General features: G+C 42.8%; 1 protein-coding gene across 1 annotated transcript in view; it reads right to left on the bottom strand.

Annotated features, from left to right (window-relative positions):
* Nucleotides 1–1,180: 1,180 nt before the first annotated feature.
* LOC122942150 (cadherin-like protein 26) overlaps nt 1,181–27,899 on the bottom strand; it is a 119,871-nt gene continuing 93,152 nt past the window's right edge. Inside the window, exons 17-24 of the mRNA XM_044299649.1 lie at nt 24,134–24,193; nt 23,727–23,807; nt 23,298–23,375; nt 19,699–19,935; nt 16,785–16,970; nt 7,983–8,084; nt 5,931–6,060; nt 1,181–1,200 (exon numbers count right to left, since the gene is read on the bottom strand). Coding sequence (XP_044155584.1) covers nt 1,181–1,200; nt 5,931–6,060; nt 7,983–8,084; nt 16,785–16,970; nt 19,699–19,935; nt 23,298–23,375; nt 23,727–23,807; nt 24,134–24,193 — 894 coding nt within the window. The remainder of the gene's footprint in view (nt 1,201–5,930; nt 6,061–7,982; nt 8,085–16,784; nt 16,971–19,698; nt 19,936–23,297; nt 23,376–23,726; nt 23,808–24,133; nt 24,194–27,899) is intronic.

Genomic DNA, 27,899 nt, shown 5'->3' with positions numbered 1-27,899 from the left:
TACTTGTTCGTGCAGCCCGTCTTCTCTTCTGTCTTCTTCTTTGATGACCAGGAGGAAAAGGAACTGTGGTGACGTCACTGCGCTCATCATATTGTCAGTCACATGATCCATCACCATAGTGATGGATCATGTGATGGACCATGTGATGAGCGCAGTGACATCACCACAGGTCCTTTTCCTCCAGGTCCTCAAAGAAGAAGACAGAAGAGAAGCCGGGCTGCGCGAACAAGTGGATGAGGTGAGTTTAAGTATTTTTTTTTTTTAACCCCTCCATCCCTATTTTACTAAGCATTCTGTATTAAGAATGCTATTATTTTCCCTTATAACCATGTTATAAGGGAAAATAATAAAATCTACACTACACCTAACCCAAACTCGAACTTCTGGGAAGAAGTCCGGGTTCGGGTATGGGTGCCAAACATGCCAATTTTTCTCACACGCGTGCAAAACTTATTAAAACGCTTTGCACGCGTGGGGAAAATCACACATTTTCCCGCAACGCACCCGCATGTTTAACATTGGCCAAATGGATCTGTCTTGAACACCATTTAAAGTCAATGGGGGGCGGATCCATTTTTCATTGTGTCAGTGAAAACGGATTTATTTGCCTCCGCATCTTCAGGCAGCGTTTTGGTGTCCACCTCCAGAGCGGAATGGAGACTGAACTGATGCAAACTGATGCATTCTGAACGAATCCTAATCCATTCAGAATGCATTAGGGCAAAACTGACCCATTTTGGACTGCTTGTGGGAGCCCTGAACAGATCTCACAAATGGAAACCAAAACGACAGTGTGAAAGTAGCCTAAGGATCCTGTTTCCTGGAATGGCTGATATGTAGCTTGTATGTATGTGTGAGCGAATATATTACAATTGCAGAACTCTGCAAAGAATTCCATAAAGCTAATATTAGTATGTGCACCAACTGTGGGCAGCCTGTTCCTGAAGACAATGTAGGAGATGTCTGCAGCATTGCCTCCCAGCTGAAGGTCTCCAGTGGAGAAGCTTTCACTCAGGTTCTTTCTGCTCATATATCTCTAAGACCTCGTTTACCTACAACTCCTTTTACCTTATCTCCTGCCTCATCTAATCTGGATGTGGACTTTGTCTGTGTGATTAGGAGGATTCTGAAGATCTTTGTTTAAGGATGGCATACCTTCATTATTAAAAGCTGTGCTAGCTTACCTTGAAATGGTTGCACCTAGAGGGGATAAGCCCAAAATGGATTAAAAAACAACAAAAAACAGGGTATTTTCTGATGATTTTCTGAAAGGGATGTATGGCAGAAGTGTGGTCCCAGCCAGACAGGTAACATTGGGAGCTAGATTATAGCAGTGTGTTACAGGTCCTACAGTCTCAGCTCAGCAGGGAAACCCTCCTAAGGTAATAGTCTGGGGCCAGTCTGGCTGGGAAGACTTTTTTTTGTGGCAGTCAGTTATTCCCTGTCAGGGAACTTCTAGTCAGAAAGATTGTTTCCCTGCTGAAACATAGTAATTCCTTGTCTATGGCAGAGTGCAAAGCGCCTTTGGCTTCAGTTTCCTAGTGACGTAGGGATTGCTTCCCCATGAAGTCTCGCTTAATCACTAAGATTGGGGGTCCATTTACAGAACCATATCCAATTTTGCGGACCACAAGTTGCAGATCCATAGGACACGGATGCCGTGTCCATTCTGCATTTGCAGTTCAGAACATCCTGCCCTATGATGGTAATGCCCCTTTTTGTCCTCAATATGGACAAGGTTGGGACATTTTCTATGTCTTTTTCGGGGCCACGGAATGGATGTGCAGATGCGGACTGTACACTGTGCTGTCCGTGTCTCTCAGTCCCATTGTATTAATGAGTCGGAAATAAAAAATTCATTCGTGTGAATGGGCCCTGAATAGCGTTGAGCAAACCCAAAGTCCGTACCGAACTTTACGATTTTTGGTACCCGGACCCGAACCCGAACTTTGCCGGAAAGGTTCGGGGTCGAGTTCGGTGTTCGGGCATTTAATAAAGCTTGTTGAAAGGCAGCTAATCAACAAGCTTTTAAGCTGTGTGCCCTTAGAAGCCATCACAGCCATGCCTACTAATGGCATGGCTGTGATTGACCGGTGCATCATGTGACCCAGCCTCTATATAAACTGGATCACGTGTAGCATCGCCCATCAGCTCTCAGTAGTGAAGGGACAGAAAGCAGGCAGCTGAACTGAGGGACAGTGTTAGTGCGATTTTTTTGTGTGTGGGTGCAATGCAACATTGTACTTTATACCCCTGAGACACAAATATAATAGGTAATCCATCTGTTGGTTAGGTGCACGTCATATACCCATTTATTGCGTGAAGTACACCTGCACTGCATACGTGACAGGGAAAATAATATAGTTAACGTGTCTGTTAGTTCAGTGGGTGACCTGAAAAAATGAGGAGAGCATCAAATAAGGGACGTGACCCTGGTCGTGGTGCTGCTGGGGTTGGTGGAGCTCCTGTTTCAGGGAGAAGACGTGCTCGATCTGTGCAAGCTACACGCCCAAATTAAACACCTAGGCCCAAATAACAGTGTACGAATAGTGAGGCTAGAACAAGTAGAGGCGCTAGTAGATTGGGTGGCGGACAGTGCCTCCAGTTCCTTCACATTGTCTCCCACCCGGTCCTACGGTTGCCACCCATGCGGGAGGGACCCGGACAGTCTGGGTTTGTAATCCTGTGCCCGGGTACAAACCTTTCTCAGTCCCGGGCACAGCGATCAGCTGGGAGTGATGCGATGCTAGCCCAGGGCAGTGCTGACTTCAGACACGCCCTCCCTCCCTTCTGTTCGGGTTTGGCTTTAAGAAAAGGTGGCAACCCTACGGCCGGTCCCCTGCTGAAAGCACAGAATTTGCACCTGCAGCCCATGGGCATCTGTCTTTCACCTTATCCCCTTGCAAATCATCAAAGCAGTCTGAGCCCCAAGTCATTCAGCAGTCTCTTATGCTTTTTGATGACTCTTCTGGCAGGGTTTCCGAGGGCCGTCCACATAGCCCTGCTCCAGAAGTGGAAGAGATTGAGTGCACTGATGCCCAACCACTTCTGTTTCAGGATGAGGACATGGGAAGACCACCGCAGCGCATCTCTAATAATGATGAAACACAGGTGTCAACTGCTTGGGCTTTCTGCAGTGTGCAGACCGGCAAGGAGGGCAGGGTTGAAGAGTGGGTGGAAGATGATGTGGAGGATGATGAGGTCCTAGACCCCACATGGAATCAAGGTCATGCAAGTGACGTGTGCAGTTCGGAGGAAGAGGTGGTGGTCACACAGCACCAGCCACACAGCAAAAGAGGGAGCAGGGTGCAAAAGCAGAGTGGCCGTCCCCTAGCCAGTACTCCTGCTACTGCCCACTGCACCCAGGGACTGAGCACACCAAAGCCAGCTCCAAGAGCTCCCTAGCATGGCAGTTCTTCAGACAATGTGCTGACGAAAAAACGTGAGTGGTTTGCACGCTGTGCAATCAGAGCCTGAAGCGAGGCATAAATGTTCTGAACCCGAGCACCACCTCCCAAACACTGGAGAGAAAGAGAAAGTACCACCCTACCCACCCACGATCCCTGGCCCTGAATGCCACCATTTCAAAATTTCGGCCTATGCAATGCTGTCATTCCGTCTGGTGGAGAAAAACTTATGGCGGTGGTGGTACCACAATACATGGTTCCCAGCCGCCACTACTTTTCCAGGCAAGCCATCCCCACCCTGCACAAACAAGTGGCGGACAAAATTTGATGTGCACTGCACAACTCCATCTGTGGCAGGGTCCACATAACCACCTATACATGGACCAGTATGCACGGGCAGGGACGTTATATCTCCCTAACTGCACACTGGGTAAATGCAGTGGCGGCAGGGGCTGCAGAAAGTGCGGTCCAACTGTGCTCACTTTTAGCGTTCTCACCCTGCTTCTGCTCGCCTGTCTGCACTGCAGCGTAACTTCGGCCTTCCCGAACTCCACATTGCACATGCTGGAGAGACTGTGCGAGCAGCAGCAGGCGATAGTGGAGCTTCAGCTGCAGCATGCACGGGTGCGTCACTCTGCGGAACAGCACCATTTCACCACCAACGAGTGGGCCTCTATGCGGGACATGTGTGCCGTTTTGCGCTGTTTCGAGTACTCCACCAACATGGCCAGTGCCAATGACGCAGTCCTCAGCATTACAATCCCACTTCTATGTCTACTTGAAAAAACTCTTCGGGCGATGATAGAAGAGGATGTGGCACAGGAGGAAGAGGAGGAGGGATCATTTCACGGTTATCAGGCCAGTCATTCACAAGTGGCTCGGCCGGTGTTTTTTTTTATCACCAACAGATTCACAGGTACACAATTGTCCAGCCATGGCACAGTTCTGGAGGATGAGGAGGTGTAGGATGATGATGAGGAGGAGGAACCATGTTCACAGCAGAGTGGCACTCAAAGCAGCTCATGGGCATCACTGGAGCGTGGCTGGGGGGATGCAGAGGACACAGACGATGCACCTCCCGCAGAGGACAGCTTGTCGTTGCCTCTGGACAGCCTGGCACACATGAGCGACTATTTGCTGAAGTGCCTGCGCAACGACTGCCGCTTTTCCCACATTCTAACCACTGCTAGTTACTGGGTGGCCACCCTGCTACAAGGACAATGTGCCATCCTTAATTCTGTCACTATAGCGTGATCAGAAGATGTGTGAGTACAAGCGCATGCTGGTAGACTCACTGCTGATGGCATTCTCACCTGACAACGGGGGCACAGTGGAAGCACAAGGCGAAGGCAGAGGAGGAGGATGATGTCACCAACCCAGCTGGGGCGCCGCCAGCACTTCAGAAGGGAGGGTTAGCATGGCCAAAATGTGGAAAAGCTTTGTCATCAAGCCACAACAACCAGCACCACAAGCTGATATGGAAGTCTTAGCAGGAGGCAGCATTTCAGCAACATGGTGGAACCGTACATGTGCACAGCCTACACGTACTAATTGATGGATCTGCCTCATTGAACTTCTGGGTCTCTAAATTGGGCACATGGCCTGAGCTTGCCTTTTACCTCTTGGAGGTATTGGCCTGCCCTGCAGCCAGTGTATTGTCCGAACGTGTATTCAGCATGGCAGGGGGGTGATCACAGACAAGCGCAGCATTAAAATGAACCAGACATGGATCCCACAGGACTTGTCTGTACCTTGTGCAGAATAGACATGTATACCGGCCTTACCCAGCCATTGTTATACTACAGCGCACTTTCTCTTTGTTTTCTTTTTTATATTTCCCAATGTTTTGGGGTCTTCCCAAATTTATAAAAAAAAAATATATATAAAAATAATAAAACTACAAAAATAGTGTTGGCTACCTCCTCCTCCACCTACAAAGCCACGTCCACCGCCTCCTCAACCTCCTACACCACATTGACCTCCGCCTCCTAGTTCAAAGATCATTGTTTTTTTATTTATTTTTATTCTATGTTATTTTAATTAATTTCCCTATCCACATTTGTTTGCAGGACAATTGTCCTGCTCTTACCCATATTTGCTTCCTTTTGCAGCCCTCTAGCCTTTTCTATGACTTTTTTAGAGCCATTTTAGTGTCCCAAAGTTTGGGTCCCCATTGACTTCAATGGGGTTCGGGGTCAACTTCAGGTCCCGAACCCGAACTTTGCGGTGTGATGAATTTCGGCAGAACCTGGCAAACCCAAACCTCCAGGTGTTCGCTCAACCCTAGCCCTGCATGTTCCTCTGAGTTCCTCTGAGTTTCAGGACTTCACAGGGAAATCTTGACCTCTTTCTCAGAAAATGTCTGGGGTCTTTTTAAGAGTGTATGCAGTGCCAAAGTCACAGGTAAGATGGAGGCTAGATCTGACATGTCTAAACAAATATCTCCCGGAAGAAATTTATGATGTGAATTTATGTTCTGTTATCAACATTTGCCAGCAGGACAATTTTATGGCCATCACTCACCAGGGTTTCTCATCTTCAATTTACTGACCTTTGGTTTATCATCATAGCTTGGTGTTTTTGCTAATTTAGTTTTGGCACTAAGTTCAGCCCTTAGCTTCCTGTTAGACTCCAGAAACTGGTTGCTTAAGCTCTGACAGGAGTGGATCCAGAAATCAAGGTAGATGTGAGATCTAAGGTCCCATCACCAAGTGCCAGTCAGGACCCAGCAGAGTAACTAGAAATAACTGGACCCCACAGCAAATATTTGAACAGCCCCCCCCCATGAAACCACCACTCCTTTCTCTAGTCAAGATCGCTATCAGATCAGGCCAGGCATCCGCTCTGTCTACAAATATATACTGTGCTTTCCTGACTTCTTCCATAGAAGCCACAACATGGGCATTAGTATACGTTGCAAACCAGCATTGTTTCAGGAAGAAACCAATGTTTATCAAGTCTGGTTCATCTTCTGGTGATCAAGCTAGAAACGCGGGAAGACATGTTTTGATGGCTTTGTCCGAGAAATACTGAACAAGGTACATTATTCTGCCCATTCCAATAATTCTGGTCAGGACATACACTTCCACATTCTTTTAGTTCAGGGGAGATTGTCTCCTTAAGAGATGTATCTGTGATCCAATATCAGAGACCTGGGAGAAATATATCTAGCTCTTCATTTAGGGCAGGCTCAAGAATTAATCAGTGGTGGAGCAAAAATATCGCCACCGTATGCTATATCAACAATTGACAAAGGTCTTGCTCTGATCCACGGAACAGTCAATACAGTCAAATTATGACTTGAGCAGTGGAATGTCAAACTGTAGACAGCCATCCACATTCAGGGAATGTTCAGGTAAATCTGTTAAGTAGGTCACAGTTGAAGTCTCAAAGACTATTTTTAACAGATTGTGTGCAGATTGGGTATCCCCATTCAGATGCAATAGGGACAGCCTCCAATACAAAGCTCAAGAAGTTCTGCTCCCTGAATCCAGGGGATCCACCAGAAAGAATAGATGGCCTGTCTTTCAGTAGGGAAGGAATTTTTCATCCAAATGTTCCTCCAGAGTCTCAGCCATAGTCATAGTTCTCATCTGGCCAGGAGGGCATGAGTCCCTCACTGGCTACAAGTTTCCAGAAGAAATTATAGGATATACAGTCCTGTCAGATGTTCTGGTTCAAGCTGGCCTAGAGTATCCACACCAGAGATGTTTTAGCTTACAGCCTGGAATCTGACGGTTTAGGACTGAAGAAAGGCTTGCAAGAGGTGGTGGTGGAAACTTTGTAGAATCCTGATCTGTCTGAAGTCTTACATTTTTTTTACAGGAAGGTTTCCAGTTTGAGTTAAAACCTTCACACTGTAAGAGTGCATTTCATGGCTGCCACTGCTCACATAGATGGAGCCTTCGTGAATTCATTCACTTTTTAATGTTCTTTATTCAATTCAAATCAATCGGTTAAAGGGTTTCTGTCATCAGAATTTTTTTTATGTAGCTGGCTGTCATTAGTGATGTGCTAATGCCAGCAGAACATAACTGTATGACTTATATCTCCCTGCCTGCTGCCGTTCGCGCAAAATAATTACTTTTATAATATGCAAATGAATGGGGCATTGCTGCAGCACCTAGAGGCTCCGTCCTCTCACCGTTTGGCACGCCCTTGTAAAGGTGATTGACATCCTCAGTCTCCTCCATGCCTCGCAAATCGCAGGCGAGCATCTTTCACTCACTGTGCCCTCGCTTAATGCTAAAATGGATGGCACGGGATTTGCCGCGCACGGAGTTAACCGAGGATGTCAATCACCTTTACAAGGGTGTGCCGACCGGTGAGAGGACGGAGCCTCTAGGTGCTAGTGGGGCTAGTGAGGCTCATTTGTATATTATAAAAATCATTATTTAGCGTGAACGGCGGCAGGCAGGGATATATAAGTCATACCGTTATGTTCTGCTGACATTAGCACATCGCTAATGTCAGCCAGCTACATAACGATTTTTCTGATGACAGAAACCCTATTCCAGCCTGGAATCAGGCTGTTCTCCTCAAGACCCTGGTTGAATCTCTATTTGAGCCTCTTACAGAAGCACCACTAAGGTCTGTATCTTGGAAGGTTTTATTTCTGTTGGCAATTGCTTCAGCCAAGAAGGTGTCACACTTTGCAAGCTCTATCATGGGCCATATCTGAAAGTACATCAAGAAGTCTTGATTTTAAGGTTGATGCCCTAAACAAGATGTAACGGACCGTTTCAGCGGACAAGGGGTTAAGATCCGTTTATGCGATATGCCCCTTTCCGAGAGACAGGCACAGCTACTGCAGAACACCAACCTCCCGAACTGGATACAAAATAGCACTCCAAACTGGAACCTCGCAAGTAGCTGTCAGCAGGCGAACAGGAAAAGCATTCAGTCGGCTTACACTCCTGGCAATCAGTCTCCAACAGCATACAGGGAATCCCCCCAATAACGAGACAAGGCTCCGTCTTGAGGGTCAGCAGTGATCTGATGTGCTGGCACACCCAGCCTAGTTTTTATTACAGTTTTGCAAATACAGAACAGATACAACATATCCCCACAATGCATCATGGTTTCCTCCGCTCTGTCCCGGAGACGACCGAAGACAATCCAATTATCTCTCAGGACAAAGGGGAGATCACCAATACACATGTGGAGACAACAGCACAGACATCACCATTTAAACACACAATGGCACACCCCCACAGCAAACACAGACATTTAACATATCCCCAGATAGCTCAAGTCTGAGTGCATATCATTAGGCGAATGGCACTCAGAATACACGAATACAATAATATTAGCTATCTGGGTGCCCTCACATAACATAAAATTTTATAAAACATATCACAGGAACCCCAAAACATGCAATAACCCCATAACCAATATATCCTCGGAACCGGGGGATCTGGGTGAACCACATGTCCAAAATTCACCCACATCCGTTCAGTAGTTTGGAAGATACAGTTACACTGAAAATATGCAAGTTATACAGAAAATAGTCACTAATAAATGTGTCCCCTGTTTGGTAGTTTCAAACTACTGAATGATGTCTCTGTGCACCAAATACAGGCAAGATAGCACCGTGTGGAAAGTCAGAACAGTGTCTGTGAGGTAAAATGGCCGCTATCTATTGTTCTCACCATGTGCTTCATCCAAGCAAGTAAGGCAGAGGATGCAATCCAGGGACAGAGGGCTCCGTCCCAAGTGCCTTAAGACCCAATTACTTATGGGGCCATAATCCCAGGGCAGGAGGCTGGTAAACAGCCCCCTCCAAAACACCGTGGCGAGGTTGGTTTCGCCACACAAGACAAGCTTAATCTACTGGTCATTGGAGAACCAGGATCCTTCAGGTCTGCTGACCAGCTGTTTATAGAGAAGTATAAAAGCCAGCAAGCCTACACTGCTTGGATTAAGAATACTATTAAAGTCTGCTTCTAAATTTCAAGTACTCCAGTTACCAGGTGGAGTTACAGCACACTCAGCCCACTTAATCGCTTGTGCAACGAGCAGCCTCTCCCTTAGGCCCTCTATATATACAACACGTCCCAGGTGTAGGAATGCCGAGTGGTATCGTGCGTCCTCAAATATCCTGTTATATGTGTCACGGTTCTCCTACCTGGATATTGCAAGAAAAATTGAGTCCAGACCTTGTATATAGTTGAACAGCAGCTTTACTTGAATAAACGTTCATCAGAAACAATTTTCAAGCTCTGTCTTGGTATTAGCAGGCTTTAGCATTAAAACTGGCAGGCAACCTCGACCCTGCTACATCTGTTTCTCTCTGGCTTTGCTGTACTGACAGGCTTAAAGGGAACCTATCACTATAGAGCTAAGGACATGGGTTGGTAGATGGCCGCTAGCACATCCGCAATACCCAGTCCCCATAGCTCTGTGTGCTTTTATTGTGTAAAAAAAACGATTTGATACATATGCAAATTAACCTGAGATGAGTCCTGTCCCTGACTCATCTCACGTACAGGACTCATCTCAGGTTAATTTGCATATGTATCAAATCGTTTTTTTTACACAATAAAAGCACAGAGAGCTATGGGGACTGGGTATTGCAGATGTGCTAGTAGCCATCTAACAACCCATGTCCTCAGCTCTATACACAAAATCCCAGTGAGTTTCCCTTTTAATAGAATCTTTTCTTTCTTCTTGATGCTGCACTTTTTCTCAGTATTTTCTGTCTCTAAATTAGGCCACGGAACTTTCCTGCTGGCTCCTGAGGCTCTAAGCTTTAGCCTCCATGGCCAGCAGAGCTTAGGGTGCTCTGGCTAGCTTGGGCACGTCCAGCAGAGACATGCCCCTGCACCTGTCCCCTAGCAGGGGGTAAGCTAGACTAACTGGACTTCTGCCCCACCCTTCCTGCAGGAAGTGGGACTTGCCCACTTCTCTCTAGAGGAGGGTTAGAATCAAATGGAAGGTTCCATTCTATCTAAATGTAGCTCTGCCATATTTTCTGCCACCTGCTGGTGAAGCAGGCACATTACATTTGAACATAACAGTTGCAAACAGATTAGGAATGCACAGTGTGGAGGACCTGGAATACAATGCATAGATGACATTAATGTTAGCAGAAGCCGGGTGCAGGAGTGGTAACATCACTCTGGGGTGTTACACTTGGACAGAGGAAAGAGGGAAAAAAAAGGCCAACCAGCCTTTGACAGACAATTGTTTAATACTGCTTTTCAAATCCCTTTGTGTGTGCTGCCTGAAGGACGATAAGGAAAGTCTAAATTTGCTTACAGAAATGTATCTTTCCTTGAGTCCAAAGGCAGCATATATATCCCTGCCTGAAAAAGACATTGGTTGGAAAAAACACGTCTGCCTAGTAGGTGTGCACTCCTTTATAGGGGGTTAATTAGTCTGATTTACTAATGATTTATCATCTCTCCCTGATGGGAGCAGCAAGATATTAACCCTTTGTGTGTGCTGCCTTTGGACTCAAGGAAAGATACATTTTGGTAAGCAAATTTAGACTTTAGTATGTCAACAGCAATGTATACAGTAGTTTGGTCGCAGCCAGGTGATGTCCAATAGGTGCTGTAATTTTTTCCAAATAACTGCTGGAATTTTTGTACCGTAGAAAGATAACAATGAAACAAGTCCTTTTGGAGAGTAAATGCTTTATATTCTAGTGCTGGCAAAAGAAACATTACTTTGTATTTACAAATTATCCTTGATTAGCAAAATTCTTAAAGCACAAAACAATATTTACAGCTAGAGATGAACAAATTGATTTTAAACAAATTGGATTTGTCACAAATTTCACAAAAATTCTTCTTCTAAACAAATCTAAAACAAAACAGCAACTGACATTTTTAATACACAATTAAACATATTTTAGTGAATCAATAGCATTTCATAGTATGGTTGCAATCCGGGGATGTCCAATTAGGCCTGTAGTTTTTCCGGAAAAAAAAAATCTGTTGTGTCAGATATATTGAGCAGAAATCTTAATCAATATCCTTAATCAAAGCCTTTATACACATTACATTTAAAGATGGGTATATGGAGATTCGGGTAGCCATCTTGTCTGTTTTCTGAAAGGGCAGTGTTAGTTCAAGCTTTCTCAAGACGGAGAATCACTAACTAAAAAGCTAGGAATGCTTGCATAAGCAATTCCCAGGTCGTAAATTGAATAGGGAAGATAGAAACGTACCATAAAAAATGCAGACCAGCCTTTGAAAACAATGGACTAAATGTGTTAGTTTTTTTTTTTCCATCCCAATTAATAGAAGGGGGTACATTTTATATTCATTGTATGGAGTATATAGCTATAAAGTGATTGTATTTTGTATTATATATTCTATCCTATATGTTGTTCTATGAAACTGAAATCAATTAGAATTCATTATTGGTAATCCAAATATATTCTTTGATTGTAGAGAATTAGGTAAGGTTTCCAAGATAGTCCCTGAGTGTGTGAAAACATTGGGAGTTAATTATCTCTTGGCTCAAGAATGTGTAGATAAGGGAGTGAAGTGTTTGGAAAGCGTTTGTCTCAGGTCGTATATTTTTTAGGTAGACTGTCTGATGGTCAGTATATCTAAGTGTCTTCCTTAGTAAGTTGATTTGTAATTACACCAACTCTTACATAGAACCCTAGTGCCCCCTTGTGGTAGATTTGTAGTAAGAAAAAGGGGATGATATAATTCAAAATGATGTCATAGTCGTGTGGAAGACCAAGTCAAGCCCCTTTTCAGGAGAGAGATAAAAGATAGCATGAGGGGAGACAGGGGAGAGCCACTACAATCAGAAGGAAAGAAAGAAAGAGAGCCATTATAACACCCAAGAAAAAGACACACAAGATAGAGGAAAGATCAGAGGAAAAAGAAGACTTGACCTGACTTCATTGCTACTATTACCCCTAAACAGCCACACATCTCCTGCCTTGTCAGTAAGGTTCTTCCTCCAAACTGTACTGCTGCTGCCCCCCCTCAAAAAAGGATGAATTTTTGTTCTTGTTCAGAATAAGTTCTTGCTTCTTCTAATATTAGCATGTGTATGTGTGTTTAGACATAATTTTGGACAATTATTCAGAACAAGCTATTGCTTCTTTGGATACTAATGTGTGTGCATAAACACAAGCCGGCATCTGCCCCATAAGGCATAATTTGTAGGTGTTCAGAACAAGCCACTTTTTCTTCTGATACTAGCATTTGTGTGTGTAAACACTGTCACACATCTTCAAATATTTTGGTCTGCTTGTTCAGAACAAGTTACTCTTTTTATTTTTGCATGTGTGTTTAAACAGCGGCAGACATCTGCCTCCAGGAAGGGATAATATATATATTGTTTTTAATTTAAAAAGCATAACTCTGGCGGCACAGCTCAGTGTGTTTTTAAACAGCTTGTTTGGTAACACCTTCAAACATGCATTTACCCATATCTATATAAGTCAGTGTCACTCTGAAATTATTAACTATTGCTGTCTGTTCATTTAAGAGCTTGAAAGGGTAGAGACAGAGAGAGAGAAAAATAATTTTACGAAGTCAAAAAAAGAAAGTCAAAAGAGAAAAGAATGAGTCCTAGGGGGGTCCAGAGTGTCATTCATCAAAGGTCAGGCCAATTTGAGAACTTACTTTTGATTCAGGCATAATCGCTTCAGACCTAAATCAACATTTTTTACTGATTTGTTAGAATTGGACTCAAAACGAATCATTTCAAGAAATTAGCACATCTTTATTTACAATACATAATACCTCAAGCTGACCATAGATATAATAGATGAGATGTAGCAATTGATATTGTGAATTAATGGCTAATGACACCTTTGGGGACTTTTTTTATTCTTGCATTCTACTCATTTCGTAATTGATCTTAACTAAATATTATCAGCAGTTTTTGTAATGCAGGGGTTAAATTTCAGTCTATTCTCTTTCTGTTTACTCTGAGTCTCATCAGATGATGGCTCATGTATAGCTCTTATTTCTGATCTCCTGACCTTATAAACCCTCAACAATTAGTCATAATGAGTAGTTATAAGGTCAGGAGATCAGGGATAGGAACTCTACCTGTTCTGTCAACAGTAAACAAAATGAGTAAACAGAACGTGACAGTCTGCAAATATACAATAAAATTTAACCCCTGTATCACAAAGACTACTGAAAATGTATAATAAAAAATACTCCAAATGTGTCCATAGCCTTTATATCTAGTACAAAGCGCTGCACTAGGCATAACATATCAGCTTTACCCGGAGGGTGGCTTTAATGATATAATCGTATTATTGTATTTTATTCATATCATATAGTCATAATGTTTGTGGTGGTAAGCCAAAAGAGTTCTGATCAATAGAGTTTGTTTGTGGGATATCATTACTGTGGCCAACAAAAAGGATTTGTCCAGGGGGGTTAACCCCGCTGGCTCTGCAGGTTCCAGGCCTCCCTGCATCAATATCCAGTCTAACGCAGGACATGTGACCATTGCAGCCAACCACTGGCTGCCACTCTCTTACATGTCACCCATGTGGCATGTCACTGCGCCACACACCACATAGGTGACATGTGACCGCCTAAGCCAGTGATTGGCTGCAACTGTCATGTGCTTCACATGAAACCAGATATTGACGCAGTAAGACCCAGGGTCTGCAGACCCGGCAGGGAAATGTTGGAGCTGGAACCGACAGGTGGGGATCAGGTAAGTAGCATTACCACCATGTGTCTGAAAAAAACATAATAAAGGTGAACAACTCATATAAAGGTAGTCTGTTATGAGATGAGATTAACTCCCCTTCACCATATTAAACAATATTTAAATTTGATTAATACACTTTTGATTCATTTCTTCAAGTACAATATCAGTCAGATTTAAAACTTCTCCCCACTTGTTCAGACACAGTCTTGTCCACAGTATTATAGCAGATATATTCTTGTGCACAGGGGGCAGTTTTGTGGTACTTTTATCCTAGCCTGAAGAGGACAGTATTCATATCCATAGAAAGCAACTTTATAGACTTGTCTTGTCGATAGCAGTCAGTAGTTACTATCTAATTAGGCAACATTTTCATCTCTGTATTAACAATCTATTGGAGAGACACATATATTTGTTTGAGTATACTCTATCAGAGGAAAGAAAGGAAGCGTTTCCATTGCTAAATGTTTTGGAAAGAATCTTTTTTTTTTTTTATGGGATCAACGGTTTAGCAAAAAAACAAAAATAGATGGTCTTTTCAAGGGCATGTTACTGTGTTACTATTTTACACTTCTGCATAAAAGTACATATGTATAATGAGAATACTACAAATATGGCAGAATATGTGTTAAATGGGTTAGGAAATGTCCCAGTGATAGAAATAGTGGAAGTTAGATATTCAGCCTTGGTCACTGTTACCATCGGGATATCACAAGGGTCAGTATTGTGCCCTCTTCTTTTTAATATGTTTATTAATGACCTTGTAAAGGAATGACACAGTAAATGTTTAGTATTTGCAGATGATGCAAATGTTTGTAAGGTAACCAACACAGAAGATTAAAATGTAATATTACAAAGGGATTCGGGAAAGCTGGAGTGAATAAATGGCAAATGAAGTGTGGATAAATGTAAATCTATGTATTCAGAGTTTTGAGTAGAGGTGGCTCACTCCCTGAACAATGAGTAGGATGGGTGCACCTACAGAAAAGATTTCACCCAATCTTCAAAATGGTAACAATATAGAAAAAAGTAGTAGGGCACACCTACAGTTGGGTACACATGGAAGATTTATTATACATTTATTCGTACAACGGTATATAATATCACATAAAAACAAATTAAACAAATATTAGCATGCGGTTACTGCGTAAATAAAAAAGTAAAATCGCTTGAAAAATGTGCAAAATGTCACTGGGTAGAATAATCCTAAAATAGATGCTAATATTTGTTTAATTTGTTTTTATGTGATATTATATACCGTTGTACGAATAAATGTATAATAAATCTTCCATGTGTACCCAACTGTAGGTGTGCCCTACTACTTTTTTCTAAAATGTAAATCTATGCACTTAGGCTGGGGAAAGATGATGTACAATTATACACTAAATGGCAAAACACAGGAAAGAACTGCCCCAGAAAAAGACATGAGGATAATAAATTTTACTGCCAGTTCAAGTCAGCTGCTGCTAAAGGAAATATAAATATGGGATGCATCAAAAGAGGTGTAAATGCTCATGACAAAAACATAGATTGCCTCCATACAAACCACTTTTCAGACCACACATGGGATATTGTGTGCAGTTTCGGCACCTGTGTATAGCTGGACTAGAGAGGGTGCAGAGGAGGGTGCTCAAGGTAAGAAAGGGAAGTAGTGAATTGCTTAGGGGTGATCTAATAACCAAGTACAAGTATATAAACAGTACAGAGACTTGTCTAATGATCACTGGATTGCCACAGCTTCTTCAAACAGCTGATTGGCGAGATACCTTGGAGTCAGACCTCCACGATCAAATATTGATGAGGATAGGCAATCAATGTCAAAACCATGGACAATACCTTTTAAGTGCACTAGATTTCTGGTGAATAGACATTAATTCAGTTATTTATTTTTAATATTTTTAGTTGCTAAGGAATTTTTCCCTCTAATATGGTGTACTTGGAAAATCTTAGTGTTTTTTTTTTCTTCCTCTGAATTAAGTAGGAACATAGATTGAAAGTGATTTTTTTTTTTATGTACCATAACTGTTTACATGGACAGTTAATACAGCGGTGAAAATCAAACCTTAGTTTTGTAGAATTGATTGTTAGTTGGGCATGAAAAGAGATATTTCTGAAGTCTTTATTCATTCAGAAGATTGCATTCATGAGCACAGCAGATGACTTCTAAGTCATTATGGGAGATTCAGAATCAAAAGGCTAGGATAAAGTAGTTAGGGTAAAGAAAGGATTTTTTTCTACTAGCATGTCCATGTCATATGATGTCTCCCACCTCTCAACATGCACTTGTCCATTTTATATAACTGGAAGCCATCATACAATCAATCCACCCTTTTGTTGGGTCCTGAGAAGATAGATGCTATGAAAAATCTTCACCTGGTGTCCTAGGTTGACTCAATGGAGAAGACAGCTGTAAGATGCATCAGTTAACTGGGCCCATCTTCTCCATTCAGTTTAACATGTAAGTTGGATAAACAGTTATGGAGACCCCCATCAAGAGCACAACACCTGCACATCAAGAAGATAAGACCAACCTATCATGAGGGATATATAACGCTAGATGTTTCTTTGTAAGTCATCTTCCATTTTCAACATCAGATCTCACCATACATAAGCAACATGTTGTTTTTATTTGAGATCAGTTCAGTAGATATTTCCCTAGATATGTTGATTTCTTGATATATAATACAATATTCTTCTGTTTTAAAGTTCAGTTGTGGGAACCCTCACCATGTGGTCTTGACAAATGTTCTCCAGAATGTTGAACTTAGACCCAAAGCTCTGAAGACTTGATGGGTTAACACTACTTCCTGGGATGCTTATGGATTCCAGAGAAGAAGCATGAGAAAGTTCTCCCTCCTCGGCATACACATGAGGCTTGTAAATGTAATGTGTGTTCATTTGGGCATGTAATTTCTGCAGAAAAAGCAATGCTTAGAATAAATGCCATGAATGTAGTGTATAATTGTGTTACATCAGAAACTAGAGACAACAATCATCTCAGGACCATAGCAATGGTGAGTGGATGCAGAGGTTGCAATTGTACCTGGTCCTGGTGCTTGAAGAGGCCCAAAGACCTCCCTTCCACATAAGAAGACAACAGCATTATAAGCGGAACATGGTAGGTACAGAGCTACACGTTATCCCTCTGATTTTAATTGGGTTCAAGTAATCTCTTTGTTTTACTGGATGTTATATTAAAAGTGCAAGCAGGGGTGGACTCGTCATAGACCCTACAGGGAAATATCCTGGTGGGAAGATGCACAGGGGGCCACCTGTGCTCTTTTCATGCCATCTGTGTATATAACGATCTGATGCTCTCATCTGTGTACATAACGATCTGATGCTCTTAGCATTAATTAATGCTAGGAGAATCGGGTATTTATACACCTGGTCAACAGTCACAGGTTCCATCCTGAATTCAGTTGTATCACCATCCTTAGGAAGGGTATACAGTTAAATACTGCAGCAGGGGAGGCAGTATTTTGTGCTGCAGTGTGGCATTTGGTTTTGTTATTTTGTGGTCTACTACAGTATTGCTGGACTGCTTGTGTTACCCCATCTTCAGTCAATTTGAATCCTCCTACAACATGGGACCATTTCTAGGTTTTTTTCAGGGCCACTTTAAATTCCCAGTCCGCCCCTGGGTGCAAGGCTTAGAAAAGTTAGTAAGTAATTTGATCTTAGATCTGAGAGAATGCAAAAATAAATGCGTCAAAACTAACTCAGGTCTTAATATTTATGAAAATATTGGTTTTGGGAACTTATCCTGTACAATTACTAGCTCCCAACTCAACCAGATGGACAATTTCCAGGTAGAATTGGAGGCTTTGGTTCTCATAAGCTTTATGACCCCATCCATGGACCCCATATACAGTCTGCCTTAACTGCACCAGAATGAGGGCTCACTAGCTTTACATTTCTTGTTTTCTTGGGGTCACTCATTGCTATACTCCCACCAATATTATTATTTTTCACAGTAGGTACTATGCTTACTATCCTAATTACTGTCAGTATTTATATAAATTTTTTCCTGGAAATCAATTGCTTGGATTTTGTGCGAGGTCTTGATTCTTTCTTCCATCCTTTTATCTGTAGCAGTTTGCTGGAGACACACTTTAAGAAAGCATTTCCCAGTATAAAGACAGTAATTTCTTAGTGCAGAATCATAATTTTTTTCTGCCTGCTGATTTATGTTTTTAGAGATCGGGGAGCTATCATTAAATGCTTAGAATATAATGCAGCCTCTCTTATCCAGCTTATAGTTTTAACTCTCAAATTTATGTAACAAGATAAAGATTTCATTCATTATTAGCGAATAAGATAAAGAGGAAAACTCAACTGTCTAAATGGCGTATGTCACATTGTGTAACATTTAAAGGTAAGTTACACCTAAAGTCAATATTGGCAAAGGTCTGTGGAATAATCACCCATTTAGGACAAGGGACTACAGCACTTAAGCCCTTTTGAGGTCACTCCAAAATTTCCACAACTTGGAATCTCCAAAGTTTCACTGTGTCAGAGAATTCAAATGTATAAATATGACAGCCCCTAACTATTTTATTAATGTATTAGTAAGTAGAGATGAGCGAATTTCTAAAAAATTAGATTTGGCTGGTTTACCGAATAAAAAAAAAAAAAAATTGGTTCGATACTAATTTATTAGTGGCGAATCACGTTATAAATCAGCTATTTCCTGGCTGCAGAGAGCCTGTATAGTGGTGTAGAACACTGTGCCTTGCAGTAACACATATAGGGAGTCTGCTGTGGTAGTGAAATAATACTGTCAGTCCGCATGACACGCAGATGACAGGCGTCGCTCTTAGAATCACTGCACACTTCACTTATTTGGGCAGTTACGGGGCCAAAACTGACCAAATAACTCAAGTGTGATGCAGGGGGAAAGAAAGAAAAGTCCTGGGCGGTGCTTCTCGGTACTGTTACTGCCAAACAAACATCCAGGGAACCTTATATATGCAGTGTACCTGGTGCTCAGCTCAGGGAAACACAAGATAAAACTTGATTGCAGGTACAAGAAATGACAGGCGTCACTCACCACTGCAGTTAAAATGCTTCTTTATTCATCCAACACACATGGACACAAAGCAAGGGCTGGGACGGACACCAGATCACAGAGCGCCGAAGTAGCGACATCCGTTTCGCGCTGCTGCGCTTCTTCCGGCTACTGACAGAGGGGCAGTGTCTCTGCGCCCCTTTTATGCGTCATCTGCAGAGACTGCGTGTGACGCCCATCAATTAAAAACAAAGGTAATTGCATTCACGAGTTAACTGCTTGCTCCCTTTATGTGGAGCATGGACTGTCATATGAAAACACTAAGATCTTTTATTTTATTGAGTCCCAGTGCTCCAGCAGCCTCGGTGCTAATTATTCACCTGGCTCCTTTTTGTCTATTGCCTCCTTGCACTGGGGGGGGGGGAGAGGGTATTGTTTTTAAACCTGCAAACTTCAAACAGTTAACATTGCCTTCATGTGAACGCAGTACATGGTCGATGAGGTGGGGGCATCCTTTACCAGTTTTTACTGAATTCAGGTGTTCCCTATATCTCTCAAACAGAGGCTTTATAGTCGACATGTGACCGCGTATACAACAAAACTCGATTTACAGGTGATAAACTGGGTTACCTTATCATCAATGCCTCCAATGGTAAAAAACTTTTTCTGGAGGTCGTAGCTACAGAAGGAACGATTGCCACTTTTGTAGTTACCTATGGGTCTTTTGCTGGTTAACCAATTTGTTGCCTTGTCTTCAGCTAAACGGCTGCTGACCAATGCATCCTTTAATTTGTGACACCTTCTTAAAGACACTAGGTACCCATAGGTAACTACAAATATGGCAATTGTTCCTTCTGTAGCTACAACCTCCATAAAAAGTTGAATTATGTTGTTCATCCCGTAGTCCTGGCAACTGACAAATAACATGGCCTCCTCAAAGTGCCTGAGCAAACAGCAGGTGTCACGCATGAGCTGCTACTGGCTGACATCGAAGTTACACAGGGGAGTACTCCTGTCCGCTTGGATCATCAAGAAATCATTTATGGCCTTTCTCTGTTCGTATAGTCGGTCCAACATATGCGCTGCCGTGCACTTTGGCAGACACCAACAGGCTCAAGGGCTAACCCACCTTATGTTCTACATATGTGTGCAGGGCTGGTACTGCCTTTTACGCATTAAAATTACGGCTTGGGACTCTCCACCGCGGCTCGGCACAAGCCATCAGTTCTCTGAAAGCTACACCACTTGGAAAGGGAGGAACTGCAGCACCAGTAACTTGGCCAGGAGCACATTCAACTTCTGAGCCATTAGATGAGTGCACACATACTGTAGTGTCTTGGCAATCGCTTCGGTGATCGATTGCTGATGGAATGACTGACGAGGAGGAGGAGCAGGAGCATCAGGACCAGCAGATAATGGGAAGGACATACAGCTCCCTTCGGCTGAGGTAGTGGAGCCTTGACTGCCTAAAATCGAATGCGTGCCACTGGGTGATGCAGCGGTTGCTGCTGTAGGCTGGACCACCACATTGGAGCCACGGTTCTTCCAGTGATCAAAAAAGTGATCAAAAAAGTTGTATGTACGCCAAAATAGTACCAATCAAACTGTCACCTCATCCCGCAAAAAATTAGACCCTACCTAAGATAATCGCCAAAAAACTGAAAAAACTATGGCTCTCAGAATATGGAGACACTAAAACTTGATTTTTTTGTTTTTGTTTCAAAAATGAAATAATTGTGTAAAACTTACATAAATAAAAAATAGTATACATATTATGTAATAGCAAGCGATCAAAAAGTTATATGCACCCCAAAATAGTGCCAATCAAACCGTCATCTCATCCCACAAAAATCAAACCCTACTTAAGATATTTGCCCAAAAACTGAAACAACTATGGCTCTCAGACTATGGAGACACTAAAACATGTTTTTTTTTTTGTTTCAAAAATGAAATCATTGTGTAAAACTTACATAAATAAAAAAATTGTATACATATTAGGTATCCCTGCGTCCGTGACAACCTGCTCTATAAAAATATTACATGATCTAACCTGTCAGATGAATGTTGAAAATAACAAAAAATAAAAACGGTGCCAAAACAGCTATTTCTTGTTACCTTGCCTCACAAAAAGTGTAATATAGAGCAACCAAAAATCATATGTACCCTAAACTAGTACCAACAATACTGCCACCCTAGCCAGTAGTTTCTAAAATGGGGTCACTTTTTTGGAGTTTCTACTCTAGGGGTGCATCAGGGGGGCTTGAAATGGGACATTGTGTCAAAAAAAACTGTCCAGAAAAATCTGCCCTCCCAGAACTGTATGGCATTCCTTTCCTTCTGCACCCTGCTGTGTGCCCGTACAGCGGTTTACCACCACATATGGGGTGTTTCTGTAAACTATAGAATCAGAGCCATAAATATTGAGTTTTGTTAACCCTTGCTTTGTAACTGGAAAAAAATTATTAAAATGGAAAATCTGCCCAAAAAGTGAAATTCTGAAATTGTATCACTATTTTCCATTAAATCTTGTGGAACACCTAAACGGTTAACGACGTTTGTAAAATCAGTTTTGAATACCTTGAGGGGTGTAGTTTCTTAGATGGGGTCACTTTTATGGAGTTTCTACTCTAGGGGTGCATCAGGGGGGCATCAAATGGGACATGGTGTCAAAAAAACCAGTCCAGCAAAATCTCCCTTCCAAAAAACATACGGCGCACCTTTCCCTCTACGCCCTATTGTATGCCCGTACAGTAGTTTGCAGCTACATATGGGGTGTTTCTGCAAACGACAGAATCGGGGCAATATTGAGTTTTGTTTGGCTATTAACCCTTGCTTTGTTACTGGAAAAAATTGATTAAAATGGAAAATTTGCCAAAATCGATTCGCATAAAACCTAGTTCTAATACTGTAGAGAGGCGGAGCTCCGTACAGTATTAGAATGCATTGGCTCTGACGAGCCAAAATTATTACTTCGCGAAGTAAGTTCTTAACTCAAACTTCAGTGTTTATTCACACTTGCAGCGTGCATGACATGGTCCCTATTTTGCATCAGAATTGGCTTATGATTTGGTAGCCAAAAGCAGGAGTGGGTACAAAACACAGAAGACATGCAAATATTCCATTCATGTGTCATCTGTGTTTTGGATCCACTCCTGTTTTTTTTTGGGCCTTCAGCAATACTGATGGATTACTCACCAAATGATGACCGAGTGAAGGCAGATGCTCCACAGACAGGATCCGTTTTTTGGGGGTTATTGTTCTGACGGATCAGAGGAAGGGCAAAATAATCAGTGACGTCTACACAAGCTTACTGCTGAAACCCTCTCCACTCTGTCAGGGGGGGCTCTACTTGTATTAGTGTTTAATAGAACAGGTTCTGTAGAGATCTATGTGGAATCATTGAATTGGTGTAAAAGGAGTGCGCTCTTTCATGCTATAGTAGGATCTTGGGCCTCTGCACAGTTCTTTATACCTGGAGCTAACATTGACCTGTAAGGCTGAGTTCACACTTGAGCTATTGGTCAGTTTTGGCCCCATAACTGCCCAAATGAGTGAAGTGAGCAGGGATTCTAAGAGCGACGCCTGTCATCTGCATGTCATACTGACTGACAGTATTGTTTCCCTACCAAAGCAGATTCCCTATGCGTGTTACTGCAAGGCACAGTGTTCTATGCCATTGTAAATGCTCTCTGCAGCCAGGAAATAGCATTTCTTTTTAAAGCAATTCGCCACAAATAAATTCGGATCAAACCATATTTTTGGGGAAAATTCAGCAAACCGGCAGAAGGAAATTTTAGAGAAATTCGCTCATCTCTATTTATTACACTGCTAGGAGGAGGCTTAGGCCTAGCAGTGTTTCCAGTTAAGTCAACAGCCCTGATGGAGGCGGGCTTTAGTGCTTCCCTAGCCATTTTACAGGCTAGGGCAGCACTAAAAACGACCCATTAGTGGTGGTGATGTTACAGGCCTCACTGCTAGGCGGAAGCCTCCACCTAGCTTTACCCATGGAGAGACCAGTATGTCACCGGATCTCCTTAAAAACCCTCTGCCCTGCGCAATACAGCGCAAGGCAAAGGAGAGGATCGGAGCATTTCATGCTCATATCAGGGGGCCCGCCTAGGTGAAAATGGGGGTATGTCCAGGTTCATCTCTCGGACAACCCCTTTAAAGCTCTGCCACTTGTGTCCACCATGCAGTCACTGTAGTCTTATAACTTGGGAACATTTTACCTCGGTTAATGCTGTCTCCATAGTCCTGGAGTATTTTCTTTGCAGAGAATTATAATTAGCATGATTTCCACCATTTTCCTGTTGAAAAATAAAATTATACTATTAATATACGCTGCACATAATATAACAAAATCTACTGATATTCACTGACCCACCTTTGCACTATAGAAAAGCTCCCCATTTCTCATGTGTTCTACAAAGAACTTAGATTTTTTTTTTTTTTAAGAGTCTTGTAGTAGTTGCTGTTTCGCATCATTTTTTTACTTTCCCTCACTGCATAATTGTCTATGATTGGATTCAAATAAATGGCACCAGTGCCCCAAAGGTACAACTATTGCCCCACAAATCAAGATACATAGTGCAAAGACCATGCTGCTGATTGTGTTCACCCTGCTATCTTGGTACTCTTGTAACCTGGTTATGTTTTACCTTTACTAGTGCTGTCTCCAGGGTCCTGGAATATTTGCTTTGCAAAGAATTGAAATTATCAGAATGTCCACCATTTGCCTGCTGAAAAATAAATAAAAACATACTATTAATATACAATTCACATAATATAACAAAAACTTCTGGTATTTACTGACCCACCTCTGCATTGTGGAAAAGCCCTCATTTCCCATGTGCTCATTAAAGAACTTACAGAACTGTCTATGGTCAAATTTAAAGCAATGACCCCCGTGCCCCAAAGGGATAATTATTGCCCCTCAAAAAACAGTACAACAATGCAGACCATCTAGTATTTCATAGACAATGAATATCTCTTAACAAGCTGAACTTGTAATGTCAGGACTTGTTTGCACCTGCCAATGAAGGCAATTGGATTTTAAGAAACCTACCTGAATTCTTAAGGAGTTGAATCTTTGAACGTAGTTTTGTCTCTTCCCAATGTGATAGCTCTGAAAAGCACATTTAGAGGTGGCTTTATTTAGTAACTGCTCAATGACTGTTGTGAGTGTGTTGAAGGATCAGCCAAGGGAAACCCAACCCAGTGGCAGGTGTCCCTATGGCTCAACTATCTCCTCAGTATAGGTTTGCATGTATAAGAGAAACTCAATTCTTGTCTTATTTGCATCTAGTTTTGCTATTTTGCTAAATAAATGCATTTGTTGTATCCAGTAGGGATGTTTTTGTGGGTTAAATCATTATCCTTGATTTTTAATGGTTACAATTGATGTTTCACTTCAGGTGTCTCAAGTGTTTCAATTAAATACCAGTGTCTGCAGATTAAAAAATATTACGTGTTGGGAAAAGTGTATAAGAAAATAATGAGATGGGCAGATTTCTAGCAAATGATGTTCTACCAGTCTACTCCAGATCCATGATCAATAGTGCATTTGCTAAAGTAGGGAGCATAGTGAAAAGCATGCCAGCTGTACGGCATACATATTAGGACATCGTCAGACATCATCCACAGCTCCATCCTCCGTCAGGCAAAACGCCCTCCTACCTCAGACTTTAGACAAAACTCTGTCCTCCCTCATCTAAAACTCCATCAGACCTCAGACAAAACTCCGTCCTCCCTCATCCAAAACTCCATCAGCCCTCAGACATCAGACAAAACTCCGTCCTCCGTCAGGCAAAACTCCATCAGACCTCAGACATCAGACAAAACTCCGTCCTCCGTCAGGCAAAACTCCATCAGACCTCAGACATCAGACAAAACTCCATCAGACCTCAGACATCAGACAAAACTCCGTCCTCCATCAGGCAAAACTCCATCAGACCTCAGACATCAGACAAAACTCCGTCATCCGTCAGGCAAAACTCCATCAGACCTCAGACATCAGACAAAACTCTGTCCTCCATCAGGCAAAACTCCATCAGACCTCAGACATCAGACAAAACTCCGTCCTCCGTCACCCAAAACTCCATCAGACCTCAGACATCAGACAAAACTCTGTCCTCCATCAGGCAAAACTCCATCAGACCTCAGACATCAGACAAAACTCCGTCCTCCATCAGGCAAAACTCCATCAGACCTCAGACATCAGACAAAACTCCGTCCTCCCTCACCCAAAACTCCATCAGACCTCAGACATCAGACAAAACTCCGTCCTCCGTCAGGCAAAACTCCATCAGACCTCAGACATCAGCTAAAACTCTGTCCTCCCTAACTCAAAATACGCCCTACTACACACACTCTTCACCTGACGGAGCTGCTAGAGAGGCAAAGGACCTGTGATGACGTCATGACCATGTGACAAGTCACGTGTGTGGGAGGGGTCAGATGTGCACAGCAGCTGGTAGAGTGTACAGAACAGTAGCCATCAAATAGAGCTCTGTACTAGAGATGTGTGTGTAACCTGCATGTAGCAGAGCTATGTACAGTGTTACAGAGATGTATGTGTAACCTGCATGTAGCAGAGCTGTGTACTGTGTTACAGAGATGTATGTGTAACCTGCAGGTAGCAGATCTGTATGTGTAACCTGCAGGTAGCAGAGCTGTGTACTGTGTAGCAGATCTGTATGTGTAACCTGCAGGTAGCAGAGCTGTGTACTGTGTTACAGAGATGTATGTGTAACCTGCAGGTAGCAGATCTGTATGTGTAACCTGCAGGTAGCAGAGCTGTGTACTGTGTAGCAGATCTGTATGTGTAACCTGCAGGTAGCAGAGTTGTGTACTGTGTAGTAGATCTGTATGTGTAACCTGCATGTAGCAGAGCTGTGTACTGTGTTAGAGATGTATGTGTAACCTGCAGGTAGCTGAGCTGTGTACTGTGTAGCAGATCTGTATGTGTAACCTGCAGGTAGCAGAGCTGTGTACTGTGTAGCAGATCTGTATGTGTAACCTGCATGTAGCAGAGCTGTGTACTGTGTAGCAGTGCTGTATGTGTAACCTGCACGTAGCAGAGCTGTGTACTGTGTAGCAGTGCTGTATGTGTAACCTGCATGTAGCAGTGCTGTGTACTGTGTAGCAAAGCTGTATGTGTAACCTGCATGTAGCAGAGCTGTGAACTGTGTAGCAGAGCTGTATGTGTAACCTGTATGTAGCAGAGCCAAGTACTGTGTTATAGAGATGTACGTGTAACCTGCAGGTAGCAGAGCTGTGTACTGTTACAGAGATGTATGTGTAACCTGCATGTAGCAGAGCTGTGCATTGTGTTACAGAGATGTATGTGTAACCTGTAGGTAGCAGAGCTGTGTACTGTGTAGCAGTGCTGTATGTGTAACCTGCATGTAGCAGAGCTGTGTACTGTGTAGCAGAGCTGTATGTGTAACCTGCATGTAGCAGAGCTGTGTACTGTGTTACATAGATGTATGTGTAACCTGCATGTAGCAGAGCTGTGTACTGTGTTACAGAGATGTATGTGTAACCTGCATGTAGCAGGCTGTGTACTGTGTTACAGAGATGTATGTGTAACCTGTAGGTAGCAGAGCTGTGTACTGTGTAGCAGAACTGTATGTGTAACCTGCAGGTAGCAGAGCTGTGTACTGTGTAGCAGATCTGTATGTGTAACCTGCATGTAGCAGAGCTGTGTACTGTGTAGCAGAGATGTATGTGTAACCTGCATGTAGCAGAGCTGTGTACTGTGTAGCAGTGCTGTATGTGTAACCTGCATGTAGCAGTGCTGTGTACTGTGTAGCAGAGCTGTATGTGTAACCTGCATGTAGCAGAGCTGTGAACTGTGTAGCAGAGCTGTATGTGTAACTTGCATGTAGCAGAGCTGTGAACTGTGTAGCAGAGCTGTATGTGTAACCTGCATGTAGCAGTGCTGTGTACTGTGTAGCAGAGCTGTATGTGTAACCTGCATGTAGCAGAGCTGTGTACTGTGTTACATAGATGTATGTGTAACCTGCATGTAGCAGAGCTGTGCATTGTGTTACAGAGATGTATGTGTAACCTGTAGGTAGCAGAGCTGTGTACTGTGTAGCAGTGCTGTATGTGTAACCTGCATGTAGCAGAGCTGTGTACTGTGTAGCAGAGCTGTATGTGTAACCTGCATGTAGCAGAGCTGTGTACTGTGTTACATAGATGTATGTGTAACCTGCATGTAGCAGAGCTGTGTACTGTGTTACAGAGATGTATGTGTAACCTGCATGTAGCAGGCTGTGTACTGTGTTACAGAGATGTATGTGTAACCTGTAGGTAGCAGAGCTGTGTACTGTGTAGCAGAACTGTATGTGTAACCTGCAGGTAGCAGAGCTGTGTACTGTGTAGCAGATCTGTATGTGTAACCTGCATGTAGCAGAGCTGTGTACTGTGTAGCAGAGATGTATGTGTAACCTGCATGTAGCAGAGCTGTGTACTGTGTAGCAGTGCTGTATGTGTAACCTGCATGTAGCAGTGCTGTGTACTGTGTAGCAGAGCTGTATGTGTAACCTGCATGTAGCAGAGCTGTGAACTGTGTAGCAGAGCTGTATGTGTAACTTGCATGTAGCAGAGCTGTGAACTGTGTAGCAGAGCTGTATGTGTAACCTGCATGTAGCAGTGCTGTGTACTGTGTAGCAGAGCTGTATGTGTAACCTGCATGTAGCAGAGCTGTGTACTGTGTTACAGAGATGTACGTGTAACCTGCAGGTAGCAGAGCTGTGTACTGTGTAGCAGATCTGTATGTGTAACCTGCATGTAGCAGAGCTGTGTACTGTGTAGCAGAGCTGAAT

Source organism: Bufo gargarizans, chromosome 6 (genome assembly GCF_014858855.1).
Source record: "Bufo gargarizans isolate SCDJY-AF-19 chromosome 6, ASM1485885v1, whole genome shotgun sequence".
Lineage (NCBI taxonomy): Eukaryota > Metazoa > Chordata > Amphibia > Anura > Bufonidae > Bufo > Bufo gargarizans.
This window is presented reverse-complemented; position numbering and strand designations above follow the sequence as displayed.